The sequence below is a fragment of the Colletotrichum truncatum genome (assembly GCF_014235925.2).
Source record: "Colletotrichum truncatum strain CMES1059 chromosome Unknown Contig_0003, whole genome shotgun sequence".
Taxonomy (NCBI): Eukaryota; Fungi; Ascomycota; class Sordariomycetes; order Glomerellales; family Glomerellaceae; genus Colletotrichum; species Colletotrichum truncatum.
In genome coordinates this window covers 3883151-3905065 of record NW_027222400.1, presented here as the reverse complement: position 1 = coordinate 3905065, position 21915 = coordinate 3883151, and the positions used below count along the sequence as shown (strand labels likewise).

The 21915-nt window shown below is 53.3% G+C and overlaps 7 protein-coding genes across 7 annotated transcripts; 4 read left to right on the top strand and 3 right to left on the bottom strand.

Moving 5' to 3' along the window:
* Positions 1–595: 595 nt before the first annotated feature.
* Positions 596–1216, top strand: CTRU02_205965 (uncharacterized protein; the record flags this gene model as incomplete). The annotated part of the gene is made up of 2 exons (XM_036723039.1): positions 596–736; positions 830–1216. 2 exons carry the CDS (start codon positions 596–598, stop codon positions 1214–1216), a joined length of 528 nt encoding a protein of 175 aa, XP_036585337.1.
* Positions 1217–2174: 958 nt separating this feature from the next.
* CTRU02_205964 (uncharacterized protein) lies at positions 2175–5922 on the top strand (the record flags this gene model as incomplete). Its single annotated transcript, XM_036723038.1, has 3 exons — positions 2175–3005; positions 3073–3815; positions 3861–5922. The coding sequence occupies 3 exons, from the start codon at positions 2175–2177 to the stop codon at positions 5920–5922; spliced, it is 3636 nt and encodes a 1211-aa protein (XP_036585336.1).
* Positions 5923–6254: 332 nt separating this feature from the next.
* CTRU02_205963 (caspase domain-containing protein) lies at positions 6255–7783 on the bottom strand (the record flags this gene model as incomplete). The annotated part of the gene is made up of 4 exons (XM_036723037.1): positions 6255–6280; positions 6349–6518; positions 6577–7402; positions 7453–7783. 4 exons carry the CDS (start codon positions 7781–7783, stop codon positions 6255–6257), a joined length of 1353 nt encoding a protein of 450 aa, XP_036585335.1.
* A 2292-nt stretch (positions 7784–10075) lies between these two features.
* CTRU02_205962 (calmodulin) lies at positions 10076–11262 on the top strand (the record flags this gene model as incomplete). Its single annotated transcript, XM_036723036.2, has 6 exons — positions 10076–10078; positions 10181–10240; positions 10351–10366; positions 10482–10607; positions 10736–10960; positions 11216–11262. 6 exons carry the CDS (start codon positions 10076–10078, stop codon positions 11260–11262), a joined length of 477 nt encoding a protein of 158 aa, XP_036585334.2.
* Positions 11263–11905: 643 nt separating this feature from the next.
* Positions 11906–12212, bottom strand: CTRU02_205961 (uncharacterized protein; the record flags this gene model as incomplete). Its single annotated transcript, XM_036723035.2, has 2 exons — positions 11906–12136; positions 12210–12212. The coding sequence occupies 2 exons, from the start codon at positions 12210–12212 to the stop codon at positions 11906–11908; spliced, it is 234 nt and encodes a 77-aa protein (XP_036585333.2).
* Positions 12213–15454: 3242 nt separating this feature from the next.
* On the top strand, positions 15455–16955 carry CTRU02_205960 (ww domain-containing protein; the record flags this gene model as incomplete). The annotated part of the gene is made up of 4 exons (XM_036723034.1): positions 15455–15578; positions 15821–16076; positions 16143–16567; positions 16654–16955. The coding sequence occupies 4 exons, from the start codon at positions 15455–15457 to the stop codon at positions 16953–16955; spliced, it is 1107 nt and encodes a 368-aa protein (XP_036585332.1).
* Positions 16956–19887: 2932 nt separating this feature from the next.
* On the bottom strand, positions 19888–20784 carry CTRU02_205959 (DNA-binding protein; the record flags this gene model as incomplete). The annotated part of the gene is made up of 1 exon (XM_036723033.1): positions 19888–20784. The coding sequence occupies one exon, from the start codon at positions 20782–20784 to the stop codon at positions 19888–19890; it is 897 nt and encodes a 298-aa protein (XP_036585331.1).
* Between the last annotated feature and the right edge of the window lie 1131 nt (positions 20785–21915).

Sequence of the window (21915 nt, the reverse complement as noted above, 5' to 3'; positions counted from 1 at the left end):
AATGCTTGCGTCTCTAGCGTCGCGTTCCCGAGGCTTCACACCAGCTCGGCAGCATCAGCCCTGTCGATGTGTAAGACCAACGCACTGGCCGTTCCTGATCAACAATGGTGCATGGTGTGAGTCTGCACAAATCGGCCGTCCATCGAAACTTTAGGTTGGGAGTGTCGGATACCATTCACCAAAGTGTCTGGACCGCGTTGAGACTGATGTCAATTGGACTTCTCCTGCTGATCTCGACAGGCGCCAAGTGGGGCCCACTCCGTCACTCCCGTATTCCGTACGCAGTGTACCCGTGAAACAGGGCGAACAGAAGGAATGGCCATACGGCGGAGCGAAGTGGTGGTTGAAAGGCATGTGCGAGACAATAGGCGTCCCGACAATGGCTGGTGTCCCGTAGCCCCCGAAGCGGCCGGTGTGTGTGTATATTTGTATGTGGGCTGACGACGGAAATATTTAACTGTATTTCCCCTCTGCACGACGAACATCTTCACAGGCATCTTCCTTTTTCTGACATCCCATGTAAACCAAAATTCAAGTACTCGATTTATCGCCGTCTATCGGAGACTGCTTTGCTCTGCAACTGATTTGCCCAGGAATGCCGGAACACGAGCCTGCGACAACCACGCTGGGTTCTAACAACAACAAAAGTATGTCGTCATCAGCAACATCCGCCAAAATCACGACCTCGCGGGGAGGTAGTGAGGCTGGTACTATCCAGCAGTCAACCATTTACAAGGTCAGTTTTCATATCTAGATTCATCGGACTGTGTGTCCTTGGGCACTTGGCGTCATTTTGTTCTAGTTACAGTCGAGGCTCACATACTTGCAGGGTGTTATGACCCCCATCATCTTCGTCTCCTTTCTGCTCTCACTCGCCTGGGTTGATATCAAATATACTCTCAAGAGATCGAGAAACCACGGCCATGACCATGGTGGTGGTTGGATGCCTGCTTGGCTGCATAGCATTGTGTATCGCCGCTCCCCGTACTACTACGAACAAGCACAGAAACACTCCTCGCCAAGCCCTAGCGATGAGCAGGGTGAGTGGTACTACCACAGTAAGCAGAAGAAGTTGATGCACATGGAAGTCGACGATGCGTTCGAGGTCAGAGGGCGCGTCCTGGTGGTCTTGGGAATCATGTCTCTCGCAATGGTCTGGGGCTTTTGGATATTGTCGAGCTGGATGTTGAAGAATATCTGGTGGCGGAGTCTATGACTAGCTAAAACTATGTGAGTGAGGAAAAGTTTTTTGATATTGAAAAGGCACATGCACACATGGGCATAGCTTCCGTCGGCTCAATGATGCTCATGTCTCCCATGGTCGTCTCCCAGGATGATGGCGAAGACTTTGGACGAACGATATTCAGCACGGTCCACCGATTAGGGTCATCACCTAAGCTTTCGGCCCACCTGGCAAGCGGATTATCAATGGCAATGGTCTTGGTGGCGGAAACCGAAATCGATAAACGAGCGTGATGGATATGATGACGTCGGTGTTTAGTAAATAGTGTCAGTTCAAGATAGATACACTCCGCCATTGAGCTTTGGGCTCGAACCAGCCTGAAACTAAGACGAAGACCAACCTAATAAGATGTAAGAAAGACAAAAAGACAGAAGAATAGGAACCTGTCCAGGCAGGATGAAAATGAGGAGTAATGTGATTGCCTGTACATAGCTTCTTTGTATCGGCGGGCCTGTAGGAAGGCCAGGTAGAAATTTTCTCACTGTCCACGATTGTTACTTGATGGGCTAAATTTCACCGTTTCTTCTCTATTTAATCAGCCTCATTTCCTATGACCAAAAGTGAAGATCCTACTAAATCTCAGCGCACACATTCATTTGTAGGTCGCCTCTGGGCACAAGTACTCCGTACCACTTCTAGAATCCTTCCGGTCACACTAATCGATTCAAGTGCCGTAGTAGCGGGACAGACCGAAACTCCAGTGTCGGATCCCAGTACCCGGCAAGTTTTAGGCACCGTAGCTCCCGCTCCTCGCTATTGGTGCTCCCCCACCCACGTCACATAGGGCCGTTTAACGTTCTGAATGGTTCTTTCTTTTTCGGCTTTCAACACGCGAATTTGGCGCACACACTCACTCACCACCCGCGTCACTTTTTTGGGATCATCTCACGCCAATGGATTGCACTTACACGACCGTTAGATGAAATAAAACATGTCGGGCCTGGAGCCGGAACCAGAACGCAGCAATGGGCCCGGCACTTCATCCGGGCCCTCGGCGCTGGACGACGCGCTGCGATCTGAACTTTACGCGGCCATTGAAGCTGTTTACGCGTCTCCTCCCCGCTTTGGACCGCAACCCGATCTCAAACCCCGTCCTGCCACGACAACCCGCGATCCCGCTCATGCGCCATACCATTCTGTACCGCGGATGTCTAATGGGAGTGCCTGTGGCCGACTTGCTAGACACATGGAAACGTGGAAGTCGAGGCTCAATGCTTACGATCCGCGTCATCAGCGGGCCTTTTACCACCTCCACCCGCCGGAAAACAGTGATGACTTGGAAAGCCTCGTTATGGGCCAAAGCATGTCCGCCGCTGATTCTGAGCTTGTCCAACATCTCCGTTTTTCGTGCCCAAAATCCGGCTTCGAAGTCTTTCTTGTCGTCTTGGAATATACTGGCATTACCTACCAGTTCAATGCTTGGGTACCTCGCCAGCAAGCGAGGGGTCAGTCCATTCAAGGGCAGCTTGGTGAAGACGGCTACTGGAAGACGTATCAACACGTGCAGCACTCCCCCCATATCCACCAGGTCAGAAACTTATCAGGGGCGATAATGGCCGAGGAGATCGACTGCAGAGAGGACGACGTGCTGGATAAAAGGAATGTTGCTTGGGAGCGCGCTCGGCGTGGTATTTTCTCCTGGCAGGGACGGTCTGAACAGCGAGCTTTTGAAGAAGAATGGCAAGCTCGCAGGAACAACCCTAACTGGCGTGAGATGATTGTACCTGGAACGCGCGTTGATCTCGGCAAGTATTATGCACCAGTATGTCCACTTCTGCCTGAGGGTGATATATCCCTGTGCCGTGTGCCCCAAACTCATCATCATACAGGCCATCATGATAGTGCCCCTGGAAACTCAGTTGCATTTTATAAATCTCGCGGGAAAGCCGCCGCCCGTCATCAACGTCTGGCGGTACCTTTTGCAGCAATGCGAGAGATCTTTCGACGTGCTAACCATGTTTGATAAATATGTGCCGCCAGGAACACAATACTTAAAACCCGACAAGCAGGAAACCTATACCAAAGCTTTAAAAGCCCTCTGCAACTACGCCTTCCCGGGAGGAGACGATGCTGTAGCTGAGACCAACATTCTCAGCATGTGGATACAGAATCGGAAGGCATGGGCGGAAGCCATCGATTCTGAATTGTTGGGCGACTTGATGATGACGTCCTTGATATTCGATGACGATGAGTTTTTTGAACACCTTGCCACATGTGTCCCTTTTCACCCGGTCATCAATTACATATGGTTAAGTCGAAAAAGGGGCACATACGTTTACCCCGTGGGGCTTGCACACAAAGCATATCTACATCTATCACAACGAGTGAACAAGTCCGGTACGGGGGATAGACTGTGCCGCTTGGCCTTTCAGGACGTCAACTTCTTGCAAATTGCGAATGACATCAGTACGATACCCATGTTGCGCGATGACGGCGAAGCAATCGACATCTCCCGAGAACTTGTTCAGGCGGCCGTGACCGCTCGGTTGGAAACACCTCTTTCGGCAAACCATGGCCGTGCCATAGTGGAGCTCTTGAGGCTATGCGGAAACTTTCAAAGCTGGAGTGAAATGTGAGTATACCGGCTTCATGATGAGTGTTATCTGACAGTGTCCAGAGTGGATTCAGCCATCGATCAGCCCCGGGAGTTATGGAGGCACACTCAGTTTATCCTCGGCCTACTAAACAGGCTTTTGGAAGTAACGGTGCGGGAGAACCTACCACTTGACCAAGTAATAGCATTCTACCGAAAATTTGAAAAGCTCGTCATCACAACCGATTCGACAGGTCAAGTTGGCAGCCTTGTCAGTAATGCGTTGAAAGACCAGAGTTCCGAGGCACAAATCGCAAGACAGGCCTGGTGCGAACCTGAGCCGACGATCGACTACCTCGAAAACAAGGATGTACCGCCGCCGACCAGTTTTGCCGTGCTCGCCGGTCTCTTTAGAAGTCTTGATCAACTAGGTCTTCGCGAGGAAACCGCTAATCTTGTGGAGCACATAATTGCACGCCAAGATGAAATCAAGCCCATCCACATGGCAACGTTATGGCTACCGTGTCTCAGGGCCCTTCAGGATCTCGTAGACCCCGAGACTTCGGCATATCAGAAGCTCTTCCAGGCTATTTTCGAGCGATATGAGAATACGGTGTTTGAAGATGTTTCGGGCTCTTTTGAAGATGCTCCAGAGCACATTCCGCCCATGGCACCATGCTGCGACGACTGCAAATATCTCGACGCCTTTCTCGAGCAACCTAACTGGAAGAGGTTTCACGTGGTGAAACCAAGAACAGTGATTGACCATATCCAGGATCAGCTTCGCAGCCAAAAGAAGGCTGTTGAGGTGAACATTTTTGGCAAGAACGAGCAGGCATTGACCATGCAGCTTAACAAGGTCTCAATGGTAAACAAACAACTTCAAAAGGCACAGGAGTTGCGGAAGCAGGAGGCTACAAGAATTGCCCAACAGTTCGACCCTGAGGGGCTACTGCCTTTCCTCGGCGACAAGGGGGACATCTTGTGGAGGCTCGGGAATGCAGAGTCGCAAGAGAATGCTCCAGGGAAGACCCCATCAAAACCATCTAACACATCTGCTGGCTCTGCGGTGACACCCAAGAAGGATCCCAGCGATTCCACCGTCAAAAAAGAAGCGGCGTCAAGCATCGACTATTCTACAAACAGAGTCACACCGAAGACCGAGTCTCCAAGCAAACGGCATGCGGTTAAAACTGAAGCCACGATTTTGACTTCTTCCGAGCGCCCCGTTGATGGAAACCATACTCACGATATGCCCGGGTCAGTCAAGAAGGAGGCGATACCGAGCAGCAGCCAAGCACAGCCCAGAGCTACTGGGGTGTCTACGAGAGATCGACTCAAAAGCCTTCAACCACCCAGACGGAACTCTACACCCAAGTTCAACGACTATTCAAGCGTGCCAAAGGACAGGACTGACCGAACTCATGGCAACTTCCTGAGTTCGGCGGGAGGACCTGAGAGCAGCAGCTCGAAGACGTTGGAGCCTGCCACCAGACGGGACCCGCTCGCGTCTTTCGGGGGTATCCGAAGCAGAGGACCTGTGCGCACGGGTACACAGACCGCTGGCTCAGCAAAAGGACATACGGCGCCAACTATGAAGGGATTCGGACTTTCGGGCAGAACCAACGCCACCCCGGGGCCGTCAACGACTTCAACGCAGCTGGGTTTCACGCCTGGAGTATCGAGCACTCGGCCTCATCCTACGAGCAATTACAACACTTCGTCGACCAGCACCGAGTCGCCGCGTACCACGGGGCAAGGTGGCTTATCCATTTTCGATGCGGAACGAGCGAAGGGCGCACGATCGTCAGGTTCAGCTCCTGGGTCACAGGGGGCGTCCGGAAATGCGGCGCCAGAGACATGGCCATCGGCGAGAGACAAGGAGAACACGCACCACATCGGGCTGAGCAAGCCCGTTTCCGGGCGGTTGAGCATGACTCCGAGCTCGGAAGTCCTGGCGGCGCGGTCACCTAACGTGAGGCCGGTCAACAGGTCTTCGGCATTGACGGCAGGGAGCAAGAGGAAGGCGGAAGACGATGCGATCATTGATCTTTGCGGCAGTAGCCCCGAGTTGGGGCCGAGCAAGCGGGTAAGGAGGACCGCTGTATTTGATGCACCCGACGACGACGACCCTTTTGCAGATTAAGAAGACATGGACGTGGGAAGGCATTTAGCGCACTTGGAGAGCGCTTTGTGGATAGAGTTCCTATTTTTATTTTTATTTTTTTGCACATGTTGTTTTTTATTTTTGGTTCTACGGCTACAGGGCATCAGGGGCGTTTTAGAGGGTAGTTCCCATCAGCAATCTTGGTTTAGGAGCTAGGCAGGATCGATACCCCAAGAGAGAGAGACAGAGCATTTGCGTCATAAAGGTGGTCATTGAATACGCTTCATCATTGCTATGCTAGATTTAAAATAACCTTCCAGTTTTGTTTGCCCATGCTTCGTCGCAGAATCAAAGCAAGTCCTGGCCGCCGCTTACATCACGTACAAGATATCGGTGTCTTATAGATGTTAGTGGGATGGGAACAATAGGCCAGACCATAGTGCGTTCGTGTGTGTGTTTGCTTACCAATGGGGTGACTGCTAGAAAGCTGGGGCAGCTGGGTGTACTTCTCCTCGAGCACGTCACGGATGCTGTTGAGGAGCTGCACGTAGCTCTGCTGAGGGTTGGCCTTGAGGGCTGAGATGAAGGCGTACGACATGGCGCCGGTGGCCTGGTTCGCGATGGTAGCGTCGGCACTGCTCTGGCGTTAGTCGATGCGTCTTTACCGCAACTACGAAAGGATGTACTACTTACGATGTCTGACTGTCCTTGCTGCCGGACCACATGATGACGTCGGCAGGCGAGGTACGGGTCTCCTTGGTGTGCTCGTAAGCGTCGTCACCCGCAATGGCACGCTTGCCAAAGCTGAAGATGGAGCTGGCGACACCACCAAGATCACCAGAGGCGTAGGCCGTAAAGGCATTGAGAAGACCCTGGCCAGCCTCCTTGGCCAGGTTAGGCTCCTTGAGAACGCCCTTGGTTGAGTAGATGTATGGCAGGTCCAGCGCGGAACCAGAGTGGCACGAGTCGAAGATGGCCGTCAACCTGACCCCGGGCTGCAGCGGCTTGACCATGATGTGGTGCATCTCGTCATCGACGATGTGGCCGGCCTCCTTAAAGTCGACCGGATAAATGACCTCGTCATAACCGTCGTCCTCGTCGCCGTCGAGATCCTCGGTCTGACCGCCGTGACCCGAATAATGGAAGAAGAGCGAGTCGTTGGGCTGAGCGCCTTGAACGAGCCAGTGCATGGCACGGAGGATGTTCTGCTTAGTAGGCTGGCCCATGGGCTCGCGTTGGTCGTCGGTCAGTACGACCATGTCCTCGCGCTTGTAGCCATAGCGCTCAATGAGGAAGGCGGAGACGTTCTTAACATCGTTGATGCAGCCGCGTAGCTCACCATCCTGACCGAAGTAGTTGATGCCGATAAGAAGGGCTTTCCTCTTGCCCTGGCAAGTGGAGTACTGGAAACCGTAACCCTCAGGAGCACCATGACCAAACTGCTGAATACCTGACGGTGGGGGAGGAGGAGCACTTCTGTTACCGTGAGCCCAGTCGTTGGAGTTCACGGTGGGCATGTCTATTGCGTGTTAACGCTGTGATGTACCACCATGGGATAGGGTTGCTTACGAGGTCTTCCCTGGTCACCGCGGTGATTGATGGGGTAACCATAAACGTCCAAGCCAGGAGGGGGTGGATGGGAGGGAGGAGGGTATCTCCCGATGTAGCTGCTGTCAGGGTTCGGGTTGGGAGGCGCTTCTCTGTAGGAGCCGTAGCCCTCCGGAGGGCCGGGAGGAGGGCGGTCATAGCCTCCGCCGTAGCCACCGTGGTGAGAGGGGGGCGGACCGGAGGGAGGCTGGTACCCGCCGCCGTAACCTCCGCCATAACCTCCACCGTAGCCTCCGTCGTGGCCACCGCCATGACCACCGCCGTAACCGTACTGTCCAGGGTAGCCAGACATTCTGTGCAAGGTCAAGCTGTCGGTGCTTGATGACAGGTTGGCGTTGTGTTTATGGTGGAGGTATCTCTACACCTTTGGAATGCAATGTGAATGGCTGTGCTGAAAGGCGGGGGAGGGGTAAAACCCACTTTGAGTGAATAAATAAAAGTATCCAGACAAGGGCAAGCTTTTTGGAATAAGCAAACCCCCGAAAATCAAGACGGAAAGCGGCTTCTGCAACGAGGATCTGAAGAGTCGCAAGTCTCGGGAGCGGCACCGACGACCAAGTGTCGTTAATAATGGTATGCCAATAAGTCGAGAAGTGAGTGGGGTGAAATGTAAGAGGGGCCCCAACGAGCGGCCGATTGAAATGTGAGGTGGATGGTGAGGGGCCCGTCAGCTGCTAGAGCAACCTAAAGGGTACATGTAGCAGGTAAGACGGTAAGGGGCATGGTTTGGAGGGGCGGCCCAAGAGGCAGCCCAGGATGAGACACCTTTGAGGCCGGCGTGGTGGGGTTTCAGGCGGAGAAAGGGGAAGAAGGGGGGCGGCAAGAGGAATCATCGGTTCCAGTTGACCAGGAGTGGTAGGTAGTGCACTGCTTCACCGTTTTGGATACGAGTCTCCTAGAATTCACACCCGCCTCAGTGACATACTTGGATTACACCAAGAGGAGCTTCTCCTTGCCCAACAGATCCGCCATTTCCGCGTATCCGTATCCCAATGCTTCATGTATAAAAATAAAAAACAAAAAACAAAAACAAAAAGTAAGGTGAGGTATGTTTACTCTGTTCAAATTACATGTATTACTTCCGCAAACCCAGTTGTTTTCCTCGTATTATGAAAAACACCTCATGGACTAGACAGTCTTGGGCATCTCACTTGATAAACAGCGCATCATCCGTAATGATTGCCTACTCAGGCTCACATCTGGAACGACATCCAAGCAGGACCGAAATCGCCCATGCAGAACAAATGTTACCAGGGCCTGCAAGTCATTCTAATGATTAAGGTACTTCTCATCGAAGTACCGAGCGACAATGAGCTTAACTGCCTCGCCTCGCCTTGTCATCTAAGCACAACGCATACACCATGGGCTCATCACGGCGCCCGCAATCCAGATCATCAAAGGCAACATGGGTCCCAAGGCCCAACCCCATGTCCGTTCTACGTGAGAAGTTGCCTGCCAAGCCCGAGCGGCTGTCACTTTTGTCTCCCGCAGGAGGCTCGGAGGGAAAAAGAAGGGACGAAGAGTGCCCAGACTTGTGTGAACGCTAAGGAGACCGTAGCGGACGAGTGAGAGGCTGCAGCACAGCATGCGGGAGGAGGGCGGACAGCGGGAATCTCCCATCCCTACTATGTATGGCATCTGCCCGCTACTCTCCTTTACATCTGAGCGAATGGCGCTCAGTCCTAGGGCCCAGAGCAAGAGAAGATAGCGGCCAAGTGAGGTGGTTTCCCATTTAGAAGGAGGAGAGCGGCTAATCCTCTCTGAGCTTAGGGCGCGACCGTCTCGGTTGGCGCCATGTGGATGTGGCCGCGTACGCTTACAGGTCCGCGGGCGGAATGGGCTCTGCCGCCAAGACCCTCACAGGCGAAGGCGCTAAGGTAAGGTAGAGTCGTAGGGCGGCCTGGCGTCATACCTCACATGCTGGCGGGTGATCAGTTTAGGAGGGGCTGAAGAGCGATGGCTGAGGAGGGGAACAGCCTCTGAGAGAACTTGATAGCAATAGTGCATGTTAACAACCACCATCTCGTGGAAAGTCATTCAAAACCAGGTAGCGAAATTGAAGTTTTGAAGCTATTCTGTGTCAGCGCCTGAGCTGCTGGCTTTTTGTCCCCGCAGGAGTCCTAGTGGGACAAAACAAGGCACCAGGACCAGCATCAGCTATCTTTAGCTACCCAGCTGGAGCTCCCCTCGCTCAGCCCAGCCCAGTCAAGCTGGGGCGCCAGCGCCGGCAATCTGTCTGTCCAAGGAGTGAGCAAGACAAGGTAGCTAGCTAGTTAGCAACTAAACCAGAGGGGCAGTGGTGGTGGTGAATCAATCAATCAGGCTGATGCCAGGCGAGGGGCTACCGCTTCCTCACTTTAACGTTTTCTGCCCTTCTCTTTCCCCTCCAATCTTCACTTCCACGTCAACAAATAATTCGACTCAGCGACGAAAGATAGACCCGACCCAGGCGAACTGAGCGAAGCCGTATCCAGACTTTCCACCTCGCATCTTCGCATCAATCGCCCGCGCCGCTAGAAACACTTCTTCATCGACGACGATTTTACCCACGAGACCCTTCCTCTCCGCGTCCACAGAACTCAAAATGGTTCGTTTGTGCCGCCCCTCCTTTCGCAGCTTCGAATAGAGAGCTCCCTCCCAGTCTCGTTTCCGACCCAAAACTGATGTTTTGACTTGGACGTCAACGCAGCCGCCTTACAATCTTACCGAAGAGCAATACAAGGACTACAAGGCAGTCTTTGCCGTCTTCGTAAGTTTGCAAACACCCCTGCTTGAGCTTGGCCATCGCATTATTGCCAGGCAGGTTGAGATTTTGGGACGAACCCTTCTGTTTACTGACATGTCACCGACAACGAACAGGACCGCGATGGCACCGGTTAGTCTCAACCAACACACATTCTCCATGCAGCAGCTCTCATGCTACCGCTCATACGCTCGTGCAATGCATACAATGAAATGCGATTTGTTCACTGACACGGTCTCGTGACCAGGCGGCATCAACGCCGAGGAGTTCCAGATCGCCATGAAGTCCTTGGGCCTGAACCCCAGCATCCAAGAGGTCAAGGACCTCATCAGGGAAGTCGACCCCAACGGTGACGGCGACATCGATTTCAACGGTAAGACGTCGCCCTATCTTCTGTACCATCTCTTTTCGGCAAGCACTGCAAAACGCGATGGCACATGTTTTGCTTTAACCAAAGTCCCTGCCCATGTGACAATGACTAACCCTACTGCATCTGATTAGAATTCCTCCAGCTCATGAGCGAGGCCCCCGCGCCGTCAAGCAAGGACAGCGACACCAACAAGGAACTCGTCGCCGCTTTCAAGGTGTTCGACAAGGACAACAGCGGCTCCGTATCGCCGTCGGAGCTGCGTCAGGTGCTGCTCTCCCTCGGCCAGCGCGCCACGGACGAGGAGATTGAGGAGATGATTAGACACGCCGACCTGGATGGAAACGGCTCCATCGACTGTAAGCTTTCACCCCGAATCAACCCTCTGCACACACGTATATGCACCGCACCCTGCACAACCACAACGGGGTGCACCACCACATGGCTGTTTAAAAAAAAAAAAAAAACAGCTCTGCGCTACTGCTCTCTGCAGTCCTGCCTGCCGACTGCATCTCGCTTTTACCCCTTCCCCGCCCCCCACCCAAATTTTGTTTTTATTAATTGAATGATGCGTCGGAGGATTGCGGCTGACTTGCATGGTGTGAAACGAACAGACCAGGAATTCGTTCAGCTCATGGCCCCGAAGGAGGGTAAGAAGTAAGCGATTAGCAATTTTGAACGGCGACAAAAAGAGGACTGGCTTGGAAATCTTATTACAAATTTTTTTTTTCTTTTGGGAAAGTTTTTTTGTCTTTGGTGGAAATGGAGGGGGGAGAGGGTGGGAAAAGCACTGCTGCCTTGATACCCTTTTCTCTAGAAAGGTACAGTGAGGTGGTATTCGAGTGTTTGATGAAGGGCGAAACACTTGGCAATACAAATTACAGCAAACACATATTCAATCAAACATTTCACGCATTTACGCATCAATCACATTGACACATTCACAAACACACATGACAAAAAGGACTTTATATGGACTCGTTCTTCGTATTGCGTTCGAAAGTTGTGTGACGTTACTTATCTGAATGCCACTCACCAGAAGGCTGACAGTCCACTCGTTTGATGAATCGACAAGGGAAATTATGCGAAACGCAATCGCCATGTGGGTAATCGTAAGAGAATCTGGGAAAAAAAAACAAGGGGGTGTAGCCGAATGCCGTGGGGAATATCGCCATCTACCCCAGAGAATGAACTTAACGTGCGAGGCAGGCGGTAACAATCGCTATCCAAAGGCGAGCGGGATAATGAATGCGGTTCGAAGATAATCGAATTCATCGTTTGGTCTGTCCGGCGCAAAAAGAAGCTCAGGTCGAAAGAAGATCTCTTTGCCTTCCACCGCCCATTACCATCCGTCCATCCGTTTCCGAACCAAATAATAGTAAGGCCGTGATCGCGTCGGGGGAATCTCTTTGTTGTTGCACTCGTATGTTGTTATAAGTTTTTGCGTGTTGGTGGATTAGAAGCAGCATGTTAGGCATTCCAGGCAGCACTCGCAGGTCTCGCCGCAAAGCCAACAGCAGCAGAGAGTGGCGATACTATCAAGGTGAAGTCAGTAAATGTTTCATGATGGCCCATGCTTTCTTTTGGGCGGTTGTGATGCTTGCTTACCATCCGTAGAGGCAGCCCTTGTCATCCTTCTTCTCCTCCTGGGGAGGGGGAGCTTGACCCTGGGGAGGGTAGTACATCTAAGCGTTATGTGAGCAAGTGTTCATCTTTAGAGGTAGGTGAGGTTATTCTTACGGGCTGCTGGCCCGGAGGAGGGTATCCGTAGCCCTGGGGAGGGGGAGGAGCGCCGTAGGGCCTAGACGCAGGCGCTTGTCAGTACTGTGGTCCAAGCTTGAAAGAGAGAGAGAGTTGGGATGAGGCCGAGCGGCAGGTTGAGACGTACTGCTGCTGAGGAGGGTATCCAGACATGGTGATTAGGTGGTTGAGTGTTTGTTGTTGTTGTTGGTGGTGGTGTAGGTCGCAAAGTGCGAAAGGTTGGCAGGTGTGTCGGTGAAGACGAGGTGGTATAGATAGAAGGGAAAGTGGGTAAGGTGAGTGAAAAATAAAGGCAAACGGAAAGAGCGAGGAATATGAAAGGTTGAGCGACTCAGGGGTGGAAAGGAGAACAGGATGGGTTGGAAGGGAGGAAGTAGGATGGGATCGAATAAATTGCCCTTTTGGTCAGTCACAACATAAGAAAAGTTGCTTATTAGTGTACGGGAGGTCCGAGGTGAAGGTGGTTCCCTGGTCCCCGTTTTACACGCCGAGTCGTTGGTGCTGCGGCGACTTGCTGACTTCCCTTATACGCGTTACTACCTAAGCCATCCGGGCTACTACTGCTACGCCTCACACATATACAAATTTGGGTTCTGGGGCGTGGCTCAAGGGGTCTTGTCCACCTAGTGCGTGGGACCTTCGGGGCCGCGGGCGTGCAGAAGGAGACCAAAAAGGGAACCAATGATCATTTCAGAACACAAGGATCGCTGCCAGAGCCGAGAGAGAATTGCACGGGGTTCCGGCCGGGATACCGGGCTCTCTCGGCAGAGAAAAAGTCTTGGTAGGCAGACTAAAAGGGGATGGCGAGGTACAACTGTCTAGGTTTCTTGGCATGCTAATCTCTATACTAAAGTAACCGTATGTATGTGCAGATAATACCCAAGTGTGCAGGAAGATAGTATCTGTTTGCAGAGCTGCTCTGCACAACAATAGGGCAGGGCTGCACTTCCGACCGTTATGAGGATGCAGCGCGCAGAGAGAACGTGTACAACTATGTAGGTAGTAAGACCGGCATGGGTATCGAAAGGTCATACCGATCCATGTGGCTCTCTCGAAGGTTTTTTGTCTTGGCTTCTTCCAAAGATGTGATGGTGGTGGATAAATCGGCAGCGAGCAGCCCATCTTTTTTCTCTTGGCGGAGTTACGCGTCCACATCCAAAAGCGTTAGGTTATCTGCAGCTCCTCAGCTCGGCATGCCGTTTGACAGCAAATAGACGCTCGTCGACAAGTCTTGAGACCCGTTGCCCAGCCCGTTGGAAGGCCTTGGGTGTTCTCTGAGACCCTTGGAAACCGCACCGCTCGCCCTCGGGTCCATTAGAGCCGCTGGCATTGGATGGCGATGCAAAATGCGGCTGCTCAATGTCAATAAAACGGGACGGCCACGGTTTGACGATGTACGTTTTTTTTTTTTTTTCTCATACGTGGTAACAACATAACAACACAAACTCAGCACAGCACAGCACAGCACACACGCACGCACACACGAACGCGCAAGACATCTGACTCTTTTCTTTTTTTATTTTGCCCGCACGCAAATCACCAGACCAGGCCAGGTCACCCCACTTGCTCGGGTGTCGATGAAGTATGTTGCAATATGCAACTGATCATCGACGTACGTACGGATAAGGTAGTGTGAGAGAGTCAGCCGCCCCCAACGGAGTCTGGGACATGCGGGAGGCGGTTTTCTTCGCAAGTGATATCCTTTCCTCAGTCGGTTAGGCTCTTAATTCGCAGTAAGATGGCATGCCTCCACAGGTAATAAGGTAGAAACTCAATTTGTTCATAGTCTGGTGGGTAAGGCAAGTGCGAAAAGATGCCAAGCTATGCCATTTTTAGCCGAGCGCACCCTGTTTAAACCCTATGGTGGAGGACGGCGGACAGGGCGGAGCGCGGCTGCGGGTGCAATGACAAGAAAGAAGCTGAGGCACGTCTCACGTTCTCACAGTCGCTGGAACTCTCTCTCTATCTCTATTTCTGCTTTTCTGCAATGGGGAGGGGGGAAAGAGCGACAGAGTTCCGAGTTCGAACTCAAACTGACACAGTCACATTCACTTCCAAGGCGGGCACCCTAGAGTCAAGTACAAGGCCAGTAAGTGCAAAGCAGCCTGAAGTCCGATCCCCTTGCTCCAATTGTTTGGGTCCCCGGACCCTTGCCGGTGCCTGCCCTACCAGTTTGGAAAGCAGAAACTGCCAATCAGTGACCGTCCCAATCGTTCCTGCCTTTTTCTATGCACTACGGCCGTTCACCCTAAAATCCCCCCGGGCACTACGGGCTCTAGCGTAGAAGCATCCACCTCCTTCCTTCTCAACTCCCCTCTCGAACATTCACCGTACTGTGGTACCACGATACAGAAAAAGGGTTAGGATTTAGGTCTCCCAACCAGGTACCATGACCGCCACAGTGACTTGAACTGGTGGGGAGGGGATACCCAAACGTGTTCAAACAATTGGGGCGTTCTTCTGCAACCCGCATCTCAGGCACAACCGCTCCGTGGCGGTAACGCTTTGCATTGATTGTAGTGAAGCCTCACTTCACCCTCGCCCAAGAGACCATTGAGGCAGGCAGAGGCACCCTAGTGCGGCGGCACTTCATCCCAACCTTGGTAGTGACCACGAACCTTGCCTTTCCCGTGTACCTAGACCCTGACCCGTACACAATTCATCTGTACCTGGCCTATCTCTTACACTTACCTTGGGTGTCTGAGGTTGCTCTTCACAAAGCTCGGCTCGCTGCACTAATCTGCCCCGGGAGGGAACCCATCGCCCTCCACACATCTGCGAGAATCCACTTGGCCCTCCTCGCCGCAGTACAAAGAGGCCAAGATTTTTGACGAACATCGCGTGGACCATACAGCTGTCAACGCATCACAGGTAACCGCCCGCTCCCCTCCTCTCCCTTGACGTGTTTCCGACAGATCTCCTCTTCTTGCATTCACCGCCCATAAAAACAACAGAAAAGCTTACGCAGCGCCAGGAGCCCCTCGATCTTTCTCGGCCTCTGCCGTCTCATCCGTCCTACACCACTCACAACCTCTCGTATCCCCATCTGCTCGCCTTACTAAACCGGCCTATCCGAACCAGAGAAAGGAACCATGTCTTTCTTCAAGAAGCTCACAAAAGAGTTCGAGGAGCTCAAGACTTCCTTCTCGGACGACAAGCCTGCCGAGAAGAAGGACGATCACTCTCAGCAACAGCAACAGAGTCAAGAGCAGACTGGTAAGTTGCCCTTCACTTGCCTTGGCCTTCCTGCCTTCCCCGGAAGAGAGGGGGGTCGAAAAACCATGTTCGCCCTTTGAATCTTTGGAGAGGGAAAAAGCCATTGAACCATGACAAGCTTGGTACTCTTGCTTGGCTCATGTTCATATTACATTCAATACCTTTTTTTCTCTCTATCTTGCCAAACAAATTCCCTCACCTTGATGTCTGATCGATCTCACCGATCTGTCATCGTCGTTATGATAAGGTTGCTGACTCGTGCTTCTTCTTACTAGGCACCCGCAGCTACGGTGATCACCCGCAGCAGCAGCAGTACGGTGCTCCTCCTCCTCCCTCCAACTACCCTTACCCCCCGCAGGCACAGCCTCAACCCGGCCCGAACCAAGGTTACGGCGGCCAGCCCAATTACGGCCAGTCTCCCCCTCCGGTTGCCCAGTCTGCGCCCCCGATGGCCGCTCCTTCCGTTTCCCAGGGCTGGCTCTGCCAGTGGGATACCAAGTAAGTTAGAACCGCACTCCGACCCCCATCATTCGAGAACATCCCAACCACTAACTTCCTTGGCAGCTACCAGAGATGGTTCTACGTTGACCAGAGCAGTGGTCGCTCCCAGTGGGAGCACCCTTCCCCTCCTAGCGGTCCCGTGGGAACCCCCAGCTACGGCGCCCCTCCCGTTCCTCCTACCGATACCAGATCTTTCGGAGGTGACCAGGGCCACGGCGGCTACGGCTCCCCCGCCCCCTACGGTGGCGGTGCTCCCGGCTACGGCGCCGCTCCCAGCTATGGTGGCTCTCCTGCCCCCTATGGCGGTGCTCCCTACGGTGGTGCCCCGGCTCCCTACGGCGGCGGTGATCCCTACGCCCAGCAGCACGGCCAGAACCCCTACGGGGCTGACAAGGAGAAGAAGAGCGGCAGCAGTGGCATGCTCCTTGGAGCTGCCGGTGGTCTTGCGGTCGGTGCCATTGGTGGCGCCCTGATTGCCGATGCCCTCAGTGAGTAACCTCCTCCAGCCTGTTGCCATAGATTAGATCAGTTTCTGCTGCTTTCAATTTCGGGCTTGTGCTGACAATTGATGTAGACGACTCGGATGATGAGGCCAAGGCCGCTGCCGCTGCCACACCCGCCGCTCAGCCTGCGTACGGTGGCTACCAGGACCCCTACCAGGACCCCAGCGCTCCTCCTGCTGTTCTTCCTCCCACTGACAACGATGGTGACTCCATCTCCTCCAGCGACCGTGAGGACGTCCAGGAGGCTAGAGCGGAATACGAGGAGGCTCTCGCAGCTGCTAACGACTCGGACGCCAGCAGTAGTGACCACGAGCGTCTCGAGGAGGCTAGGGAGGAGTACGAGGAGACTTACGAGGAGGTTTACGATGATTAAACAAGCTGTGTTTGGCTTTGAGTGTAAAGGCAGTCGGAGGATAGCTCGGCTGCGGTTTCCTATGACGACATGACGAGAAATGATAGCTCAGCATTGCGTGGCAGTTGGGAAGGCATCGGGGGATAAACAGCTTTGTGGTGTCGATACAGTCTCTACCTCTTGCTTACAGCATTCATAAATCTCGGAATATTAGAAGCAAAGACGCGTTTCAGGTCTTGCTAGTTGATCAGTAGCAATATGGCTCCAACCGTGCGAGACAAGTGATGAGCACTCGGGATGATGGGTTGTCATGATGTGGAGGGGAGGGCGAAGCGTGAAAGACGGCCCTATCTCACCCCTACCTCGATTACAGCTAGGAAAGGGGGTAGTGAGAGATTGTACGTGGCCCACGACAGCCACTCACGCGACAATGATGCGACTATTTTGACCTCACCGTGACGACCATGACTCTTGGTGAGTAAGAGACGACGTTCGCCTTGTCGCAGGGATGTACTCTTTTCATAGCTTGGGAATCGTGTTCCAGGCTCTCGTAACCATGTCTCGGCCATCCCTTAGATCGACGATCGTCAAGGTGGTAGTCTGCATCTCAGACAACAAGTTTCCTGAACGAGGGGGCGTGTGGACCTACTATGTAGTGTATGAATGGATGTCCAAGGTTTGAGAAAGCTTTCTTATTCCGTTGCTGTCTGCAAAGTTCATGTACAGAACAGCACGATCGTAGATTACATGATGTATGGGGGAATATCTTCCGAGGGGGTCTTCTTCCCCAGGATTACAAGACAATACCAACTAACTCTTTGTCTCGAAAAGGGATCATAAATCCGGTCTACCTGAATCTAGGATGGGAAAGTGGGAAAGGAAATGAAATTTACCATGGAGGACACGACTTGCATCTCGTCCCCAAGGGACCAAGTGTGAACCATTTGCGGACGTTTGTATTTTTTTTTTTTTTTGACATGTCGTTTTCTCTCATCCCTTTCCCCAAGTCCTTCACTTACAACTGACTGGACAAGGTGCCTACCCGGTTCGTTTCGACTGGCTCTCCCCATCCCCTCAATTGATCGCCCACAAATCGGGTCAGGAACCACCACCACCAACCATAACCCACACCACACACCAGGTCCAGCCTGGTAAACTCGGCGAGCTGCCGCTTCCCTTTTTCAGGTACCCGACGACGATGACAGGCTGGATTCGAATCCAGCTCTCTCGCCCTGTCCGCCCAGCCCAGCCTAGCCCGCCTGCCCCCAGAGCCGTTCCGTTTCGATCGTTCGTTCATGCACCAGTTTCGATGGGGGGACCAAGAAAAAAACAGAGAGGCGTACGGATACCGGCCCCATGAAATGTTTCAGGGCCTTCTCGCCCACCATCGGGGCCCCCTTCCCCAGCCATTTTCTATTTCTAATCTTTTCCCTTGCTGGTCTCTCTTCCAGAGGCTTCATCCGGGGATCGGCTGCTCATCGCGTCCTTTTTGGGGTCACGTCTTGAGAGATTGGGACGACGCGCCGGTTCGAGAGAGAACCATTAGTTTTTACTAATAAAAAAATAAAAAATAAAAAGCTTGAGTACTTGGGGTAAGATGCTGTGTCGATTGATGCAAAGTCATCCACAGGCTGGCTGGTTTGATTTCTTCGGGAAGGCTAACTGCGTTACTACCAACTAACACTGTGGCTATTTGCGCCTGTAGACCGGGGAATCCAGAGAAGAAAGAAGGGAGGAGGCTGGAAAAGCAGGGCTGGGGGAGGGGCGCCATAGATTGAGAGAGAGACAGAGAGGGAGAGGGAGAGATAAGCCTATCCCCGCCAATGCGTTCGTCCCCTCTCAGGGTCTCCCCTTTCCCAAAAAAAAAAGTTCTGCCCGTAGTCCGTGCTTTCGAACCGCCCCCATCGTGGGATTGATGGATGGGTGTAGGATGGGTTTCCCGATAGTGGTTTTGCCCCTCCCATCTTCTTCCCGCCCCCGTCTGCAAGTCAGAATGGATACCCAGATCTCCCAGCCTTCCCGATGCACGAGGTGGCTGGGCTGAGAAAGGTCCCTGTGGACAGTAAACACACCAAAAGAAGGACAGGTCTTTTTTTTCCCCTTCCCTGTCTTGAATCCGTAGTTCACGCCAGAAGCGGTAGCCGCCGTCGCGTTTGGTGGCCTCCCCGGCTGGATGGTACGGGTTAGTTTGGACTTTACTGGCCGCCCGGCGGCCGTGCGATCCGTCGTCTGAAGGGTGCTGGGGGAAAAAAAAACAAAAAATGGCGTGCGCGAATAGCTAGCTCCCTTCCTTCCCGTTCGACCTCTCCCGTTCGTAAGTCGGCCGAGCCGCGTGGAAAAAAAGAGAGAAAGATGGCTGGTTAGATTTCTTTGGACGGCTGATAACCGAAAGTCAAAATGGGAAGGCGGACTGGGCGCCGCAGTGTGCGGGTTCGTATGGGGCCATATGTCGCACATGCGTGTTTTGGTGATTTGATGCATGTATGTGTTAGACGGAGGCCGGGGGGAGGGATGCTGCATGACATTTCGCGGGGAAGGACGTTTTGTCGTCGAGTAGAAGAGTCAATGTCACAAGTGGTAACAAGATACAGAAATTGGTGAAATATGTTTTGTCTTTGTTCTTGTTTTTTTTTTTTTGGTATGATGATAATATTTGGTCCCCGTCTCAGAGATTCTAGCTGTAGGGAATAGTGCACAAAACAAACCAGTAACTCAAGAACTACGTATAGCTCGAGATCAAACGCGCATCCCCCATTCTTGAAAAACAAAACTGAAAAGACAGCAAAAAAGCCTTGCTTGGCTCCACCCTGAAATACGCCAGCCCCCGATGGAGGGGGGCTACCCTAACCCTGGATTCCTGGCTCGTGTCTGCCAGTTGGGAATATGGTACAGTGGAAAATAGAAGCGCTCGAAAGAACAAAGGTTGGAAGGGTCAAAATGTAGACGGGACAATCTACCGCCAGGTACCGTGGAGCTTGGTCCTCTGGCTGGTCCTGCGGCCTTTGAGGCCTACTTCGCCTTGTAGCATGAGGCTCTTCCACCTCCGCGACAGGCAATTCCTGTCCTTGCCCAGACTGCGCGCGCAGTCCTGCCACTCTGATTTGCTGAGCTTGAGCTTCTCGAGCACCAGCTCGACCAGTATCCTGTCATCCTCGGCGCTCCAAGGCTCACCGTCGGCTTCGATCTCGACGTTGGAGCCCTGGGCATCTTCTGCTGCGTAGTTGCTGTTGAGGTTTTGTGGCAAAGCACCGCCATTGAGGAGATGTAATGTGTGGTAGTCGGAGCGCTCGAGGCCGAGAGGGAGTGCCTCAGGCGCAATGCGTGCCCGCTTGGGAGTGGAGGGCGCGGATGGGAGTTGCTGTTGTTCTTGTTGTGACGAGACCTCGAGGTCGCTGTCGACATCCTCGTCCGTGAGGAGGGCGTCGTCACGGCCCATGTCATCGTCGGCGGCGCGACGGCGCTTGTTCACCCCGCGGGGCGGCGCACGTTTCGCGATGCGCTTGCGCGGGAGATGGTCGTTGTTGAGGTTCGCATCTGAAGCAGGCTTTGTGCGCGGGCGTAGACGGAGCTTGAGAGGCGGCGGCGCATGGGCGAGAGGGGGAGTTGGGAGCTGACGGTGCGGCGGCGGAGATGGCAACTGCTGTGTCGCGTTGTGGTTCTGGTGGTTTTGGTGGTTCTGGGGCATGGAGAGGAGGGCCTGAAGGGAACGGCAAGTGTCGAAGATGTTGCCGAAGCCGCCTTGGTTGGAGAGAGAGGGAGGGCTTGCGGGCGGCGAAGCGAACATCGCGGCCTGAAGGCGGGTGAGGGGCGGCTGCGACGTGTCGCACGAAAGGGCGGAGGGCATCAGCATCTTGGCGATAGTCTATTCGGTGCTGTAGACGCGATGTTCTTGACTTGTGGGTGCTGGGCTGCCAGGTGAGGGTTTGCGACAAGTGCTATGAGAGGGTTGCTTGCGCGACTTTGCGACTGGGGAAGGGCGAGTGAGGGTTGGAATGCGCTGGGTGACTGTAGGTTCGCGCGACGATATCAAGGGCGGGAGTATTGGATCGGTGATCTTTGTATAAGATGGTGGTCGTTGTCAGAGAGTTGGGGGTCTGGCGATTCTAAGGGTTTTTGAGGAATGTTGGCGGGATATAGTTGTGTGTGTCGGTGTGAGGAGTTTCGGGAGGGAGGCGGTGGATGAAGAAGGGAAGGTTGGCTGGGACGGACCTAGATGGCGGCAGAGTGGCAGGTGGCAGATGGGATGGCGGAGGATTAATGGGGGGAACTAAATGATGGGAAAAGATGGTGCCCCCCCAGTGTGTGCGGTGGGCCACCTGACAGGGTCCGTTCACTGGCTGTCGCAAACTGCAAGCTGCACCTTGGGTGGATTCACAGTGTCTGGAGTGCTAAGAAACAGCGCTATCGCCTGACGCCATCACTGTATGGAGCATTCAGATACGTATCTTTCCCGCCAGGGATTTTAATGGATTGTGGGAGTTGAGGGTCCGAGCTCTGACCGACCCTTCCGTCAAGTCAGTTCACCTGTTTGCCGTTCCTCGTTAGGGTCTCTCTACACGGCGCAAAAGTTGTACACTATTCCCAGACTACGAGGGCGACTAGTCGAAAGTCTAGAAAATCCAGACGGTCAAGGGTGCGTCGGGGGCGTGTGGATGGTTGTAGGGAGTCTCCGAAACAGCCCGCATTATATGGATATACCCTAAGAACAGAGAGACTAGGTATGGATGAGGTAGACAAGGACGCAGGATGGCTGGCTAGGCCACACTCACCAGTACTCAACATTGACTTTCACCCACACTGTCTCCATCCAAACCCTTTTCAGGTGTCTTGATCCTTTTCGGTTTGTGCCTCGAATCTGGGACGGTGCGTTTGCTTCGTGTCTTTCAATTCTGTCCCCCGCCCCCCTTCTCATCCTCACCGACCTGCAGTAGTGTAGCCCTTTCTTGTCGAGCCTGTATCCTCGTCCCTATCTGCAAGGGTT